Below are 17,984 nucleotides of genomic sequence, written 5' to 3' on the forward strand. Positions count from 1 at the left end.
TGGGCATCATGTGGGTAGAGAAAGATATCTGATTGTGGCCTTGTGTGCTGTTCTGAGTCAGGAAGGCCAGAAACCACATTCTCCCTCGTGAGACTCCTGTGAAAGGTTGATGAGGAGCAAGCCACACTTCATGCTGTTACCGTTTCCGTATTTGCCATGCTGTTTGTTATATAAAGAAGAGGGCCTTTGTTCAGGATGCCTCTGATTCTCTGGGATTGAACTTCTACTCCTTAGACGAGACTTCTTTTCCACATAACAGGGGAGGTCAAGACTCTTCTCAATAAATCAGAATTTGTTTATTGAGAACAATCTACATGCTTGTTGTAGAAGTTTCTTTAACTATGTAAAGGTGTGTTACATTTGTTTATGCTGCATTTGTTTAATTATGTAAAGACGTGTTACTGTTTCCCCTTGCCTGCCTAAGGCACCTGATTGGTCTAATAAAAAGCTGAATGGCCAATGGCTAGGCAGAAGAGAATGAGGGAGAAAGAGAGGGACAGGCCTGGGTCCAGAAGCCAGGCAAGTGCCAGCCAGCCAGACACAGTGCAAGTAAGATCTACAGAAGGAAAGGAAGACAAAAGCTCGAGGCAAAATGTAAATGAAGAGAAACAGGTTAAGTTATAAGAACTAGTGAGACAAGCAAAAGATAAGGCCCAGTATTCATAACTAATAAGAAATCTCTGTGTAGACCACATGCCTTCTATCCCAACACTTGGGAGGCAGAGGCAGGTGGATCTCTGTGAGTTTGAGGCCAGCCTGGGCTACAGAGTGAGTTCCAGGAAAGGCGCAAAGCTACACAAAGAAACCCTGTCATGAAAAACAAAACAAAACAAAAAACCAAACAAACAAAAAAGAAGTCTCTGTGTCATGATTTGGGAGCTGGTTGATGGCCCAAAAGAAAGCCTGGTGCACACTCTTGTACAAAAAAAGACCAAGTGTTGGTCTTTTACACATCACCACAGCGCTGGACATAAGTGTGTGATGAGTTCATGGTCACCTCTGGTACACAAGATGGGGTGTTGGATGGAGCTTTGATTATCTCTATATTGTTTAAACAACTGATAATTGAACAGATTCATTCATTACCATTATAACAAAAAAGGGACCCTGTCTTGCAATGAGGTGTCACCTCATCCCCATCAGAGTGACTGACATAAAGGGGGAAAAGCAGAGATACCGAGTTTTGTCAAGGATGCAGAGAACTTTACTTGTCACCAGTTGTGGGAACGGAAAATGATGCAGCCGTCATGGAAAACAAGATGGTGGATCGTGGGATCCTCAGACATGATGAAGTGCAGAGTTGTGCCAGGCCGACAGCACACGTCTTTCATTCCAACTCTCAGGAGGCAGAGGCAGGCAGATCACTGAGTTCGAGGCCAGCCTGGTCTACAGACCAAGTTCCAAGACAGTCCGGACTATACAGAGAAACCCTGTCTCAAAAACCGTGTGTGTGTGTGTGTGTGTGTGTGTGTGTGTGTGTGTGTGTGTGTGTGTGGTTTTAATGAAAAAAAAAAAAAAACATACAAGACAATATAAACAAGCAATATGGAGAGTAAAAAAAAAAAAATGTTTTAAAAATTCCAAACAGCTTCCCCACCCCATGCCATTCTTGTCTCCAGAGCTCCGGTGACGGCCTCCCACAGCCTGCCTGCCCTCCACCGCACACATGCACACGCTGCATCCTGTGAGGCATGCTGCTCTGCAGCTCGGTTGCGTCGCTTCATCTGTCATCCCCCACTTCTCATGTCCGTGCATGCAAATCCGCTTCATCCCGTCTGCAAACTGCATAGTATCACATTAAATTCAAATCATCGAAATTAACCATCCTCTTGAATTTTCACAGTACACGATCACAGCATCTGCCATTGTGTAAAAAAGAAAGAAGAAAGAAAATTTAAATTTAATTTGTCGTTTTCACACTAGCTAGCGCATCCCAAACAATGCTAAGCGGTTGTAGGGACATCAGAAAGCCTGCCACATCCCTAAGTTTAGCAAGAATGCCTTTGATATGAGTGTTAATGTTATCTCTTGGGTTCAGACTCTTTTACACATGTTAATAAAATACTTCTGAGTGTATATATGGGGGGATGTCTCTCTTTGCAGCTCCAGCTGGCCTGGAACTCACAGACATCTTCACACCACTGTCCCACAGGGCAGGGATGGAAGCTGTGCACCACCACACCCAGCAAACTCACTAGTATCTTCTAAAAGGATAAATGTAGGAATTTTCAATGCCACATTGACATCTGTCACGATTGCAATTCTTCTCTTGAGAATTGCAATAGAATTGATTTTATTAATAGATTTCCCAGTATTTAAGGCTTTTGTATGCAGGTCCTGGTTACTCTCTTCAAATTACTCTTTTAAGTGGGAGGTCTTAGGAAATGTAATTTGAGAGTAGCCCTCTGGAAGGGGCTTAGAGATCATCCCGTGGAAGAGACTCTCCCAGGAGAGGCGGAGACTGTGTGAACTAAATTAAATTTGCTAATGCTGCCACTATGCTTTTGCATATGAGATATGGTTGGCCTATTTTCTTTCTTTGTCTACTACTGGGCTCTTTCTTAAGCTCTGCTTTCTGTTTACCCCAAACACCCTTTTTCAGTTCTCAAAAAGAGGACAGACAGCACAGGCTGTTTGGATGTGTTTCAAAGTCATTTCTTTTCCTTGGAGACACAGCCAAACAGTGCCCAGCCTCTTGCAGTGTAGGGAGCTGTCAGCAGTGAAGGGTGGGAGACCACGAGGCACTTAGGAGCAGACAGAGCATCTGTGTATCTTCATCTAGGTTGGCAGTGATCTGGCCAACCCAGGTGAATACAGTGGAGCCACAAGATGGAAGCGGTTTGGACCCCTGGTCACTGCCTGGAAGAGCATCCTCCAGGATAGCAGGGAGACTGTGTACCCAGCACTATCCCAGGATCATACTTTCAAGATATTAGCGTTATGTCTTTTATTTTCTGCTATTCTTCTTCCCCTTTCTCTTTAGTGCTGGGGGAGGGGGTGTCAAACCCAGATTCTTGTGTGCGTTAGGCAATCGCTACACCCCTAGGCTAGGTACCCCAGTCTCAGAGGATAATGGGACAGGACAGAAAGCAAAATATCCCTATTGGTTTCCAGCATCTAAATCCATCAGATAACTAACTTAAACAAACTCAATAGATTTTTACGTCAGAGACAAATAGCAAAACAAAAATGGTCGGTGGGTGGTGATATGGGGGAGGCTGGGTGGGGTGGGTGGGTGGGATGGGTAAAGATGGGGGTGGAGAGAGGTTTCTGAAAGAAAGTCTAGGTCAGGGAGGCAGAGCTGAGAGCTGTCACAGCCTTGCTCTCTAAAGCCTGGGAAGGCAGTGACTACCCTCTGCCCTCCAGGATAATGCGGTGCCTGGACCCAAGATGGACTCACGCAAGGCACCCTGTGAAACAGCACCAAGAGTTTTGAGACCCAAGGAGCTGCCTGGGAAGGGGAGGATGCCTCAGTTCTTGTGTTGACCAACCTGGCCCTGGCCTACCTGATTTGACAGACAAGTACGTGTGTCTTACACCCCAGAGTAGCAGATGATTCCAGAAGCACCCAACTTCCTCAAAGACTGGCATCATCCCACAGCCCCTCCAAACCAAGCCACACCTGAGGAGAGAAGGGGAGGAAATACAGAAATGCCTAAATGGGCTGTATCAGACTGTCTGGATAAAGAACACACACACACACACACACACACACACACACACACACACACACACACACCCCTTTGCAAAATTTAGGATCATTTATTTGTCTTATTGCCATCCTGCTGGATCTCTCTGAGCCTTGGGATTTTGGGGTGGGCCGGGGGTGCTGAGGGGATGGGGGAGTGAGTCTGAGTGGGTGGGTTTTTTTTTTTTCTGTTGCCCTGGTGAGCAAGAGAGGGTGGACCAGGGGTCGGACAGGAGCGGGCAGACCACCCAAACACTCTTCTTCACAACGGGGACTTAGAGCACAGACGGCAAGGTGTGCCAGGTGACCCACACCATGGCTCGCAAGCTCTGTCCTTGGCTCTGGCGGGAGCAGAGCAATCCCGCCCCAGCCAATCCCATCTTGAGCTGCTAGACCAGAGAGGAGGGAGCAGGGGGGGCTGAGCACCAGGGCCTAACGCTGGGAGAGGTCCCCAGGATGCTGTCTCGCACAGGGCATCAAGCTTACACGGTTTTAACCTCAAGTCAAATAAATATTTATGCATGGGCCCCATGAAATGGAGGACGGCAGCCATCGTGAAATAAACCAGTTAAACAAAGGAACCTGTCTGTTACTGTATTTTGGCGCCACCCCCTACCCCGCACTTAAATCTCAAAAGTGCATTTTAATTGTACTTAATAAACTCTCTCCCCGCCCCCCCACATACCCTTGGCCGACTACTTGGTTTCTAATGTGTCTCCACTTCCCACTTTCCACACTTCTCTGCCCACCTCACCCGCTCCCGTCTCTGGGCTTGGCTAAGCCTTCTTAACCCTTTTTCTCTGGCGTTGTTCTGTCTGCTGCCCAGTCTCTCCTTCACCCTCACATACCCCTAAACATAGGAAGGAAGCCACCGCAGGAGCCAGCTTCACACACCGGACTCTCCTCACAAACTTCCCTTCTCCGCGGTGGATGGCCATACCCTGCCTCCCTGCCTGGCAAGGGAGCAACCAGAAATATAATCGGGCCTAACTTCTTCCCAGAGTTCCCGAAGGGTGCGAGCGGGAACAGAGAGGTGACCTCAGTAAGAGAGTGCGGGTAGTGGGGACACAGGTCAGAGGGCAACCCGTGGGTCTCAGATACCGTCCACAGAACCAGGCCAGTTTGTTGCTAGGTAACCAGATCTCCTATCACTGCAGGAGCGCATCACACTAAGGCAGCCTCTGGCTGGCTTCTGCGGTGTCTCTCAGACATCCACTCTCGGTGGGACTTTGAAAGCAGGTAGAGAGGAGGGCGAGAACCCAGCCACCACCCCCGAGTGCCCCGGGGCTCTGCCACTCATCGTTTTCCTCTGAAAAGAAGGCCATCTGGGCTGTGAGATAGCCGCCACCATGAGTTTGGGCATCATGGAAGAGGAGGACCTGGCCGAATACTTCCGGCTCCAGTATGGGGAGCGGCTTCTTCAGCTGCTGCAGTGAGTGCTTGGGAGTCCGTCTGCCTCACCTCCGAGTTCGGGACCACCTATACCCACACCATGTCCCACTGCTTGCTCTTTCCTACAGCCTGGTGATCCTAATTGCCTTACCCCATTATCCAACTCCACCCTGACTGGGTCCCCATCCCTCGCTCGCTCCTGAAAGTCCGGGTAGTCCTCTCGCCTCAGCACACTGCTCCTTTCACTAAAGTGAGAGCAGAGACCCCTTTTCCTGTCCATGGGCATCTGTCTCCCCGAATTACTCCCTACCCCAGCCTGCTCGAGCCTCAGAAGGTCCCTGTCTCGCTTTCACACTTCTTGGGCAGGAAGTTCCCCAATGTTGAGGATCAGTCAGATTCTCCATCCATCCGTCTCCTGGAAAAGAAGAAAGAAGCCAAGATTATGCACCAGGCTATGGAAAACAAGAAGCAGGTGAGGTGGGGAGTTGGGGTGATAAGGGTAGGGGTGGGGATAGGGAAGGGATTGGCTGGGGCTCAACATTAATGGATGCTGGTCCCTCGTTTTGTGGGTGGGGTGGCTAGAGCTGGAATTCTGACTGGTGGTCTGGTCTCTTTCCTTCTCAGAGAACAGAAAGGGTGTGAGTCTCAGGGGAACCAGGGTCCTGGGATACTATACTAGGAGCTCAGTGCAGAATGGGGAGTGCAAAATACAAGCCCTTCTGTAACTACATTTTGTTTGAGGTGTTGGGGATTGAATCTATTAGGCAAATGCTACTTCCTCAGCCTTTCAAGATGCTCCTGCACCAAAGGATATAACACTCTGGGGCAAGTGATGTTAGAATCTTTCTGAGCACCCATGTCTCTTAGAGGGCTCCCTGACTTCTACCTTCTCACATCCCCTAAAGACATTCCAGCGAAGAATGGAAACGCTGAACCTGCGCTGGGAGGAACTAGGTGTCAAGGAAGAGCAGCTGAAAGCCCATATTCAGAAGTTTGAGCAGTTCATCCAGGTATGAACCGGTGTGGGCTGCAGCAGGCTGGAGGATTTACACTCCGCACAGGGGCAAACTGTTCCTCCCCAGTACTTGATTTTGTAGGCTCCTCGCCCTGGGTTAAAGGCATCTTCTGTGTTCCAGCAGTGCCTGGTGCTTTCCAAGGCATCTTCTATATACCGTGCTGTTTGTAACGTCCTAGGTACCCATCAGTCTCTGCTCTCTAGTTGGCTCTTGTTTCCTTGCCAGTACCTGAGACAGTACATCAAGTGGATGGGTGGATGGATGGATCAGCAGGTGTGATGGATAGATGGATGTGCCCCTAACAGAGATTCATGGATACAGCAGTGAGTCAGAGGGTTTGGATCCACTCACTCACTCACTCGCTCTCTCCCTCTTTGTCCTTGCACTGAAAATGGGGGAACTGATGAAGGCAGGGAACCATTGAAGGACCAGGAAGCAAAGAACCCTGTAAGAATTCTGTTTTGAGAATTTCTGCCCCGGGTTTAGGGGTTAGGCAGTGTTCTCTTTCTTCTAAAGTCGCAATGGCTCTGGGGAACCAATGAGTTTGTTAGGGTTACTTACAGAACATGAGTGAGTGCGTACAAGCAGGAGGGTGCGCCATCTTAAAGCAGAGCTGGAAGGTCTGTCCCCAGCATGGACGATGGCTTCCTCATGGTTACATAGATGTTGCCTCTCCCGTTGTCCCCCACACACACACCTATATACTCCAACCCCTCTCAGAGACTCAAGGGCCATATGCAACTGAGGCAGAGTTGCATACAGCTGGTTGGAAGGAGTGGCTGGGTTCTCAGGTGAGGGTCCCATGACCCCCACCCCCTTTCAGTGAGGGAGCACCAACAGTCAGCAAGACCAATTATGATGACCATTTGTGACTTGGTGCAAAAGATGGCAGAAGACAGTCCTCTACAACACTCCCCCTTTATCAGTACTTGGGAGAGGGAGCTAGTAGTGCTAAAACCCTGATTTGGGCTGGCAAGATGGCTCAGTGGGTAGAAGCACTTGCCACCCAAGCCTGACTCGACAGCTTGAACTAGGCCCCTAGGACCCACAAGTTGGAAAGAGAGAATTGGCTCCCATACATGGTCCTCTGACCTAGGCATGCACTGTAGCAAGTACATACTCATACACATGCACACACACAAATAAATAAAAATGTGAACAAAACAAAACAAAAACCTACCCAGACTTACTGGCCAGCAATCCTCCGAGGACCAGCACTAGAGAAGCCCTGAAGGGCTGGGCCCTCTTGTAGGGGCCCATTGCTGCCCCCTTCTGGAGAAACCTTGCTCTTGAAGCTCTGCGTTCCGCTGTATGCACAACTGTGCAGAGCAGGAAAGTCAAAGTGGCGGACACTTCCTTCTGAGATGCAGCCCGCCTGGACCAGAGCAAAGCTGATGGAGGATTTGGGAGGGCAGGAGGTTTGAGGGTTAAGGACTCTCCAAATGACTTCCAGGCAGTCTGCAGCTACAGAATCTCATAGAACTTGCTGCAAATACAGACATCAGTAAGTTTTTCTGCCTCAAGCAGGTCTCAGGTTGAGCCCAGACACCTACAATTTTTTCAGATGTATGGTCCCTAGGGCCTCTCTGATGCTTCCTGGCACTTCTCCATGGCCCCTAAGTGTCACCACCATATGTGCCCATCCTCGAGGAATCACAGGAGCCACAACAGGAGAAGGGAGACACCTGGTGATGCCTGGGGAAGTGAAAGGAGTGGGCTTGTCCCGAGGGAGGAGGCTGCAGTCAGGAGAGGCAGGGCCGAGCCTCCTCCTTTCTGGGGAGAATTGCCTGTGTCGTCTCCTCCAGCCCAAGCCAATGCCAGGCTGAACTACCTCCTCCACACAGAGTCTCCGCCACATACGGTTGCATTATTACTGCCTTGGCTTTTGTAAGGAAGAGAGGGGCTTCCACTTCCCAGCCGACAGCTGGTGAAACGGAGGCACTATGTACCAAATCAGGAGAACATGTGGGCTTCCCAACCCCGGCTGAGCCATCTGCCCCTAAGACAAATGGCCGCCACTGAAAACAGAACCACACAAGCTTGGTCAAAGGCTTCCTGCTTCCATCCAGCCTTCCTTGGCCTTCTTGGATGCAAGAGAGATCTTTCTCTGTCCCTCTTTCTATGTGTTCTCTTCCCATGCCACACTCTCTGAAGTCCAGGGACCAACTCCCACAGAATCTGAATTCCCTGTTTGCATCCCCCAGGTTTTCAAGACCCCCCCTCTGGACTTGAGCTAAATTTCCGCACTCACAGCTCCCTCGGGCCACAGAAGCCCCTTAGCTCTACAAAGTCCTTTGAAATAACCGAAGGCTCACCAAATCCTCTTCCTTGGCGCCTCCTCTCCAACATGGGCAGCCCTGCAAGCTCTGCCCGCCCTTCGGGTGGACTGAGTTCAACAGACCGAAGGGACCTAGGGTGTCACCCGCCCCAGGCAGGCCAGGGTCTCAGGGAGAGACTTACACCGCCTCCCCCACCCCAGGAGAATGACCAGAAACGGATCCGCGCCCTGAAGAAAGCCAACAAGGAGCGGGAGCTGAAGCGGCAGCGCCTGCGGGAGCTGGCCAAGGCCAAGCAGGAGATGGCCGCTCTGCGGCTGGAGCACCAGAAGCTCAGCGTCAAGCTGCAGGACTACGCCATCTTCAACAAGTACCTGGAGAAGGTGGTGGAGAACTCTGAGGTGGGTCCCCGGGGCTGGGGCTGCTGCACCACAGCGCCCCGCCTCAGCACCCTTCCTTGTCCCCCTCCCCAAGTTCACGGAACAGAGCTCAGCTCCAGCTGGCTGGAGTTTAGGGGCCCCTGGAATGGTTATCCTGCTCTGGGGAGAGGCAGCAACCCTGGGGGACAGATGGCCAAGGCCCCTCACGAGGTTGGGTGCAGCTCTCAGTGGGTGGGAGGGGCTGATGGTGTATCTGTGCACAGCTATACACGAATTGAGTGTTTACATACGCGTTTGGGTATGCCTGAGTCGGTGTGTGTGTGTGTGTGTGTGTGTGTGTGTGTGTGTGTGTGTGTGAGAGAGAGAGAGAGAGAGAGAGAGAGAGAGAGAGAGAGAGACAGACAGACAGACAGAGAGAGAGAGAGGGAGGGAGGGAGGGAGGAAGGGAGGGAGGGAGGAAGAGAGGAAGGGAGGGTAGGAAGGAGAGGAAACATGGAAAAACACCTACCCTCCAAAGACCTGGAGCGTTAGGACATCTTGCAGGCTGGCTGAGTTTGTGCTGGCAGCCTTCTTTCTGTCCCCTCATCAACCTCTGGGAAGAATAAACAGACCATCCCTTTATGGGGAGATGGAGGCTGGGAAGGTTAAGGCACCTGCTCAGGGCCCCATAGCTTGGAAATGGCACAGCTCCTTATTTTCCCCACTCTACCTGACACGCCCCCCGTACGTGCCCCGCCCCCTGTCTCTGCAGGCCATGTCACCCCAGCTCAGGAAATTTTCAGGCCTCTTCCAGCAGCACCTCTTGCAACATTTAATGTTGGCATGGCTCCTCTGACATCCCCTTCTGTCTTCTGTTCTGCTCCCTCCTTCCCCGGCTCCTCTGGGGCCTCCTCTTCCCCAGTTCTTTCTTTAGCAGGACTGACTGCCTCAGACTTGCCGCGGTCCCGCCATAACTGTGCCTCCTCCTCACCCCACCCCCTAGTCCTGTAGCCATCAATCAGATAGGGTCCATTCTGCCCCCTAAGTATTTCTGGAATCCAACCCCTGCCCCTTCCTCATTCCTCATGCTGTGAGCTTCATCTGGCGTCACCCCTGCCCTTTGCTCTTTTGCATTCTACAGCCTGCTCCTCCCTCCTCTTCATCTTCCTCCTCCTCCCCTCCTTCTCTCTCCACCCCTACCCCACATTGGAAAGCATAGAGAAAAATTTAACCTTTCAAGAACTCAACACACAGCTTTGTATAATCTTAACTTTTTTCTTCATTTTTTTTTCTAAATAAAACACTACTAGTAATTTAAACCCCTCATATGTCCTTCCAAATTTCAGTCTCTCTCTGCTCTCTTCAGGGGTCACCAGTGTCATAGTTTTTAGATTTCTTATTTTCATGAATGTTTATATTTTGTGACTATCAGCTATCCATAAACTATGCATTGTATTATACACATGCTTCTATGGCTTGGCTTTTTTTTTTTTTCCGATTAATGATTGTTTTCATTTTTAAACTCTTGTTTTTTAGATTTTTTATTTTGTGTATATGAATGTTTTGGCCTGCGTGTATGTTTGTGCACCACATGTATTCCTGGTGCCCTCTGAGGTCAGAAGAGGACACTGGAGCCCCTGGAACTGGAGTTAGGATGGTTGTGAGTCACCATGTGGGTGCTGGGACTAGAAGCCAGGTCTCTGCAGGAGCAGCTAGTACTCTGAGTCATCTGTCCAGCAACGTAATTTCTTAAAATAGTGTTTTTAACTGATACATGATAATTGTACACATTGGTGGGATATACTGAGATGTGTGTGTGTTTGTGTTTGTGGGTGTGGGTGTGCACTTCATAGTGATCACATTGGGGTAACTGACATATCCATCACCTCAAACATCTATGATTTCCTTTTTGTTGTGGATATTCAGATCCTCTGTACTATTTTGAAATATACAGTTCATCATTGTCAATCACAGTTATCCTACCATAGAATTAAAAATTCTTCTTTTCTTCCAACTGCCCATAACCAGTCGGTGATACTTCAAGGAACTTTTGGTTAGTGGAAAATCTCAAACAGACAAAAGTAGAGTCATGCATTCTAGAGAACACCCGTCACTCATCACCTAGCTCCAGCAAAGGCCACCTGTATGACCCATGCCTTCCTACTACCATCATTTGGCAGTAAATGCTATTTCTTCAGCCATAAGTATTTCAGCATATATCTCTAAAAATGAGAGTTTAAAAAAAAAAAAAAAAACATAGCCCACACCCTAGCCTCAAAAACAAACAGAGCCAGGCATGGTAGTGCATGCTCTTAATTCCAACACTGGGGAGACAGAGGCAGGGGGATGTCTGGGAGTTTTAATCTAGCCTGGTCTACATAGCAAACTCAAAGTCAGCCCAGGCTACATAGTAAGACTGTCTCAAAAAGGGGCTGGAGAGATGGGTCAGCAGTTAAGAGCCTTGGCTGCTCTTCCAGAGGACATGGGTTTGATTCCCAGCACCCATTTGGTGACTCATAACAGTCTGTAACCCGGGGTCTTATGGCTCTCTTCTGGCTGCCTTAGATACTACATGAATTCGGTGCGTAGACAGACACACATGCAGGCAAAACACTCATACACATAAAATGAAAATAAAAATTTAAAAATACACCAAAAACATCATAACCACAATGCCATTGTCAAACCAGTTATGTTATTCTTTTTTTGTTTTGTTTTGAGACAGGGTTTCTCTTTGTAGCTTTGGAGCCTGTCCTCCTGGAACTCGTTCTGTAGACCAGGCAGGCCTCGCACTCTCGGAGATCCGCCTGCTTCTGCCTCCCGAGTGCTGGGATCAAAGGCGCGCACCACCACTGCCCGGCTTATGTTATTCTTAGGCTTATGTTATTCTTTAGTAGCAAATATATAGCTAGTTGATATTTTAAAGTGTCCCCAATTGTTGCAATAAGGCTCTATGTGCATTTGTTTGTTTTGTTCTTTTAATTTATTTTTGAGATTATAATGTAATTGCATTATTTCCCTTTTCCCTTTCATTCTTCCGAACCCTCCCATATTCCCCTCCTTGCTCTCTTTCAAATTTACCACCTCTTCTTTCCTTAATTGTTATTACACACACACACACACACACACACACACACACACACACACATATATATGAATATATACATATTCAGTTCTGCTCAGTCTATATAATGCTACTTGTATGTGTGTGTCTCAGGGCTCACCACTGGTACTGGATAACCAGCTGGTGTGCTCGTCACCGGGGAGACTATTCCACCCCCCACCCCCCCCCCCCGGCAGTCCTTAGCTGTTCTTGTGTGGAGTTGAGGCCTCGTGCGTGGGCTTTCCTCATCAACTTTGTTGCATCTATAATTGTCCTGTTGCACTTGATTTGTTTTCATCAAGGTGCAAACTAGTTTTCCCACACCACTTCTTACATTTCTCAAGCATTATGGACATCATACTAAGCAAAATAAGACCAGACTCAAAAGAGAGCACATCTGTGGTTCTAGTGATAAGTTTGAAACCAGGTAAAATTAGTCTTTGCTGATAAAAATTATAATATTCATTTTCTTGGTGGTTGTGGACAGATACTGACTAAGGGGGTATAAAGCTATTTTAAAATTTAGTACATAAAGCAGGGGTTCTCAACCTCCTTAATACTACGACCCTTTAACACAGTTCTTCATGCTGTGGTGACCCCCAACCATAAAATTATTTCATTGCTACTTCATAACTGTAGTTTTGCTACTGTTATCAATCATAATGTAAATATCTGATATGCAAGATATCTGATATGCAACCCCTGTGAAAGGGTCATTCAGTTCCCAAGGGGCTGCAACCCGCAGGCTGAGTGTCTCTGGCATAAGGGGCTGGACTTTGTAAAGAATGTCTTTGGCTCCTTGAGTCCAGTAGGTCACAGAAAGATGCTTGTTAACCCTTTTCCTTCTGAGTCAGTGTCTCGCTGTCTTACTCCAGGCTAGCCTCAAATTCAAGATCTTCCCCCCTCTCTCTCCTGTTTGGGACTGGCATGCTCACATCAAACTCTTGATTCTTTACAGTGTTCAGAATAGCAAATTAAAGCATCAGTAGCCTCCAAAAATGACCCTCGAGTGTTTCAATCTTTTATATTTATTCTTACTGATGTTCTTTCCTGGCTGTTCCCACCTCCTCCAACACTGCCTGGAGTGGTCTTTCCCCAGAAGAACATTTGGGAAAAACACCAGCCTGACAGTTCCTGGACACCAGTCTGCCACAACTGTCATGATACGGAGACGTGCTCAGAGAGTGCCTGAGCAGGCACACTATGATAGTCCCCGGGGAGGCACATTGGTGTCACAGAGCTGGAGGTCACATCGCCCTCTGTAGAGATGTCGCTTCGCAAACTCTCTGCTTCTGGACCCTGCTGGAGCAGGTGGTCTGGATCCTGCAAACCCCCTGACCCACTGACTTAACCCTCTCCAGCCCCACTTCTGATGCAGACGATGAACAAAGGCTGAAGAGTGCCCTGTACGGAGTTAGTGCCTGGGCTCTGTACAGTCCCACCCTTCAGTCCCGAAGATGGTTTATCACTGTGTTGTAACTGACTAGGGGTCTGTCTGTCCTCCCTGTGCCCGGCCACCCTCAAGGCTATAAAGTTCAAAAGAACAGGGTCTGGCTTTCTTATCTCCTCCTCTGACAGTAGCATTTTAGCACTGCTCTGTCTGGTCTAAGTGAGTGGCTCTTGGAACATTCTCATTGAATAGGATCATTGTTGCCTTAAGAGATAAGGTGCTTTCCAGAGCAATTCTCAAGCCTAGTTGGGCCTGGGCTTACCTAGAGATAGTCTGCAAAATTCTAATCTACCATAGACATGTTCCTAATCTGAATCTCTGAGGTTGGCACTGGGCGGCTATTTTTTCTAAGGGTCCCTGGATGATTCTAATATGCATTTGGCATTAGGAACTTCAGGTCCAGGTGAACAACACTCCAACATATGGGGCATAGCCCATATAAACGCAGGAGAACCCAATATTCTCATAATACCTGGTTATGGTTACGGCTTGCCTGCCCTGGTGTCCAGGTGTCCAGGTCAGAGGTGGTGGGCTGATATGGTTGTATCGGGCCCTCGAGAGCCAGAGCTATGCAGTGACCCGAGGCCATTGGCCCCTCAGTTTGAAGAGATCCATGAGGTGATCGCCCGGTACAAGACGCTGGTGAGCATGCATCATGACCTCATGCAGTCGGCACAAGAAGGCCAGGAGAAGATTGAGCGGGCCAAGGCACGGCTGGCCCGCTACATGGAGGAGAAGGACGACGAGATCCTCCAGCACAACAATGAGCTGGCAAGACTGCAGATGCGCTTCGACCGGGCCCGCAGCGACGTCATCTTCTGGGTAAGCAGCAGGTCCAGGGTAGGGCTGGGGGAGAGAGGGTCCTGGCTCTGGGTACATGAGGTCTGTATGTGTGCACACGTGCAGACAGATGACACACACACACACACACACACACACACACACACACACACACACAGGGTGGGGGGATGAGAGAGAGAGAGAGAGAGAGAGAGAGAGAGAGAGAGAGAGAGAGAGAGGTGATTCTCTCTTTACTGTGCTGTGCTTACATACTGCCCTATCTCTCCCCAGGAATCTCGCTGGGCACACATCCAGAACACAGCAGCCAAGAAGACCCTCCTGCTTGGCACCATCAAGATGGCGACACTGAACCTCTTCCAGATCGTGAGCAAGCAGCTGAAGGAGACCACGCAGGTGTCCCTGGAGGACACACACAAACAACTGGACATGGTAGGAGGAGGCTGCAGAGTTGGGTCCAGCAGGGTGGCAGGGTCAAGGAGGTTCTGAATTGGCCGAGTGAAGGCCTGAACCGGGCAGAGCTGTGGCCTTCAAATGTTCACAGTGTCGGGACCACCTACTGGTGGGATTGGGAGATCGCTGGGTACACCCTAAGTCTCCAGCTCAGTAAACCTAAGATGAGCACTCATGAATGTGCATATTTAGTAACTCCCCAAGTGATACCGCTGGCCAGGGTGCCACGCACTGAGACCCACTGCATTAGCACCCGAAACCCTTGTCGGCTTCAGAGCACAGGGCCAGAGCAGGGACCCACTGTTGTACTCCTTGGTTATACAGAACAGTCTTGTTGGCCGTGTATGCTAACAGCTTCAGGAAGAGTCTCAGGTGGGCTCGAGGTGTCACTGTCGGGGCTGCTCCGTTGTGGGAGGGAGGGTGGGCGAGACTGAGCCTGGCTGCTGCTGCCTTCCTTCTTCACTTGTGCATAGGTCCGGAGCAAAGCCGGGCACCTTCCTAGAAAGCTGATTGCACAGCCTTCGGTTTATGTTCAGAAATAGTTCTCATCCTCAGGTTTCCAGGGAGACCTGTGGCTAGGGCTCAGCACTTGGATCCCCAGGCTTGCATAGCACGCACTTTACCAAAAGAGTCATCCCCAGTCTTTGAAGTAGCATGGTCGATTAAAATCTCAAAAAACTCCTTCTGTGAGGAGAGTAGCATTGTTGGACACTTTGGCAAAGCCCTTTAATGTCTGGCTCGGTAATGGGTAGACTGTGCTGCTCATTCCTGTTGCTCATTCTGTTCTGACAGGACAGCCAGGGAACCCCGCTCTGGAAGATGGCGCTCTGTGCTTGGGAGGGAATACATGAGAAGAGACATAATGCCGTCTTGGTGTTATGGGACCCTGGTTTCCGAGATCCCTGGTGTGCTCAGCTCTCTTCCTTTAGCTGTCGTGGGGAAGGATGCCCTGGGAATTGGTGACCTGTCACTCTCTGCCCCAACCTGTGCCTTCCCTACTCGGGCCTGAGCTTCTAATCTGTCTCCTCCAAATTCTGAGCTTTCTGAATCCTTAAGGATTTTCACAAGTTTTATTTTTTTCTGAATCAAACTTCCAGAAGCGCTCCTGGCAAGGAAAATCTGGGCTTGATTTTCCTTGCCAGGAGCACTTCATGTTGCCCAAAGGATATCCTAAGATATCCATCTTCATTCCCGCAGCATATAAGTGGATTGTCAGAAAGTCAAGTGGCCAAGCAGCTAAAATAATTAATAATAATAATAATAATAATAATGACATGAGCAAGTCTAAGGAAAAGGGGAGGTTGAACCCACACACATTCTGCCCCTGAGCTGGAGTCACCTTTCAAAAATGAGAAACTGGCTGGGCTGGGTGCACAGCTCAGTGCTACAGCCTGTGCCCAGCATGCGTGAGGCCCTGGCTTCTGTCCCCGGAATCGGATGTTTCTTCAGAGCTGTTGTGTGTGGAGCCCAGCTGCGTCTCCTTAGCCTCTGAATCTATGCCATGTCACTCTGACCACAGGCTTTTAAACCAGAAGCCTGTGAGTAGAATTTAAATTTCCCCTGAGGACACAAGATCATCGCAGTGAACACCAGGTCTGGGTTCCCTCAAGCGCTTCGAGGTTGCCTGAGGACCATTTACAGTTCTGTCTGCAAGATGCCTTACTCTGATGTCCTTTGTGACCCGCTTTCTTCCTTCCTTCGGCGCGGGTCTGACTCCCTCTAAGCAGGCCCCAACTCCAACCCTCCTCTGGTTCTAGTTTGCTGTTGTGGTTTGAACCTGAAATGTCCCCTCCCCCCAGAGGCTTGTGTTCTAAGTGCTTGTGGCACTGGTTTGGGAGGGTGAGACCTTTGCCAGCAGAGCCTGCCTGGCGGAAGTGGGGTACGAGGTGCAGGCCTTTGAAGGTGACAGCTGATCCACCGTCACACTCTCTGCTTCGCTGGTCCCCTGCATGTGAAGAGCCACTGCCACATGCTCCGACTGCCACGGACTGGGCCACCCCGCCACGTCTTCTACAGTGGACTACAAGCCGTTGAAAGCATAAGCCCCTTTTAAGCTGCTTCTCTCATGTATTTTGAGCATAATGAGAGCAAAGTCACTCATGTGTTTGCTAAGCCTGATTCTTAGGGTCATCTAGAAAATCTGTGAAATGAGACAATGCAGCCACCTCTGGAAGTCAAGAACGAGACCGATGAACCCCCTCCCAAGGAGATGCTCCATCTTGGGACTTGGGGAGTGTTTGCTGGGTGAGGTTGACGCTGTCTCCTTGTCTTGCTAGATCCAGCAGTTCATACAAGACTTGTCAGACATCTGGACGGAAGTAAAGAAGAAGGAACAGCAGCAAGTCCGGGTGTAAGGAAGCGATAAGTTTCTAGAATGTTCCGAGACACCGAGAAAGAGCGCGAGAACGTTCCTACGGAGCTTGTGGTCCAGGCCCCTAGTCCAGCTGCTGAAGACCAACGGCTTCCTGATGACACACCCTTTGTTGCTTTCTCCTGTGGCCCCAGTCTATCCCAGCCCCAAGAGCATTAAATGTTTTAAGAAGTTGGCTCTGAAGTTGCCTCTCCTTTTGAAAAGTGGTTCATAGGGAAAGAGTCAGTGAGGGGAGACATGCACCCCATCTAAGAGCTGGCCACTTTTCACCGGGTAGCTCTTGGCCTTCAGACTTAAATGTAGTTAAGTGGTCAGGCGGGCAACAGGGCCTCGGGCTGAGCACAGAACAGGGGCCTTTCTCTCTTCTGCTCCTTAAGAAACAACCTTGTTCCTAGTCAGGGTGCAAGACTCCCTAGACCCTATGGGCAGCGTCCCAAGTCAGAGTTCCACAGGTGCAGAATCAAAAACTAGCCCCGACCCCCATCTCCTGTGTACCCCCAAAACGTACAACACAGTATAGTGTTAAATGCAAGAAAAGCCTGCTGGCTGCCTGGAAACTAGCAAGGGGCCACTAATGTGCCAAAAGACAACCTCGGCTCACATCCTCACCTGCTGAAATGATTTAAAACCAGTAAAACCAAACCAAATGGGGCCTCAGATGCACAGCTCTAAACGTCGATGACAAAAAATCTAAGGCAGAGACCCTGGGTGAAGACAAGTGCTTCTAGACATTGGCCTTATGAAAAACCAACAAGGGTCTCACTATGTAGCCCTGGCTGTCCTGGAACTCAGTGTGTAGACCAGGCTGGCCTCAAACTCACAGAAATCCACCTGCCTGGGCCTCCTGAGTGCTAGGATTAAAGTCGTGTACTACTATTCCCAGCTTACATAAGATGATTTTTTTTTTTAATATATAATGACCAAATGCTTCCTAGTACCCGAGCTTCACTCATCTCTTATGTTAATCCATGATACTGCCTGCCTCAGTGAACAGTCAGATGAGGACACTAATATAAGATTGAATATCATTTCATCTACGGGGTGGTGGTGCACTCCTTTAGTCCCAGCGCTGGGAGAC

The 17,984-nt window shown here is 49.4% G+C and overlaps 1 protein-coding gene and 1 long non-coding RNA gene across 2 annotated transcripts; one reads left to right on the forward strand and one right to left on the reverse strand.

Annotated features, from left to right (window-relative positions):
• Positions 1-1,490: 1,490 nt before the first annotated feature.
• LOC119086971 lies at positions 1,491-5,477 on the reverse strand. Its single transcript, XR_005090392.1, has 3 exons — positions 5,391-5,477; positions 3,507-3,622; positions 1,491-1,859 (listed from the first exon to the last, which is right to left on the reverse strand). It is a non-coding gene; the product is annotated as an uncharacterized LOC119086971 (long non-coding RNA).
• On the forward strand, positions 4,807-17,089 carry Ccdc42 (coiled-coil domain containing 42). Its single transcript, XM_028869546.2, has 7 exons — positions 4,807-5,120; positions 5,447-5,552; positions 5,986-6,090; positions 8,576-8,773; positions 13,885-14,106; positions 14,356-14,514; positions 16,812-17,089. Exons 1-7 carry the CDS (start codon positions 5,038-5,040, stop codon positions 16,887-16,889), a joined length of 951 nt encoding a protein of 316 aa, XP_028725379.1. The 5' UTR covers positions 4,807-5,037; the 3' UTR covers positions 16,890-17,089.
• Positions 17,090-17,984: the final 895 nt, after the last annotated feature.

This window comes from Peromyscus leucopus, chromosome 8b (assembly GCF_004664715.2).
Source record: "Peromyscus leucopus breed LL Stock chromosome 8b, UCI_PerLeu_2.1, whole genome shotgun sequence".
Lineage (NCBI taxonomy): Eukaryota > Metazoa > Chordata > Mammalia > Rodentia > Cricetidae > Peromyscus > Peromyscus leucopus.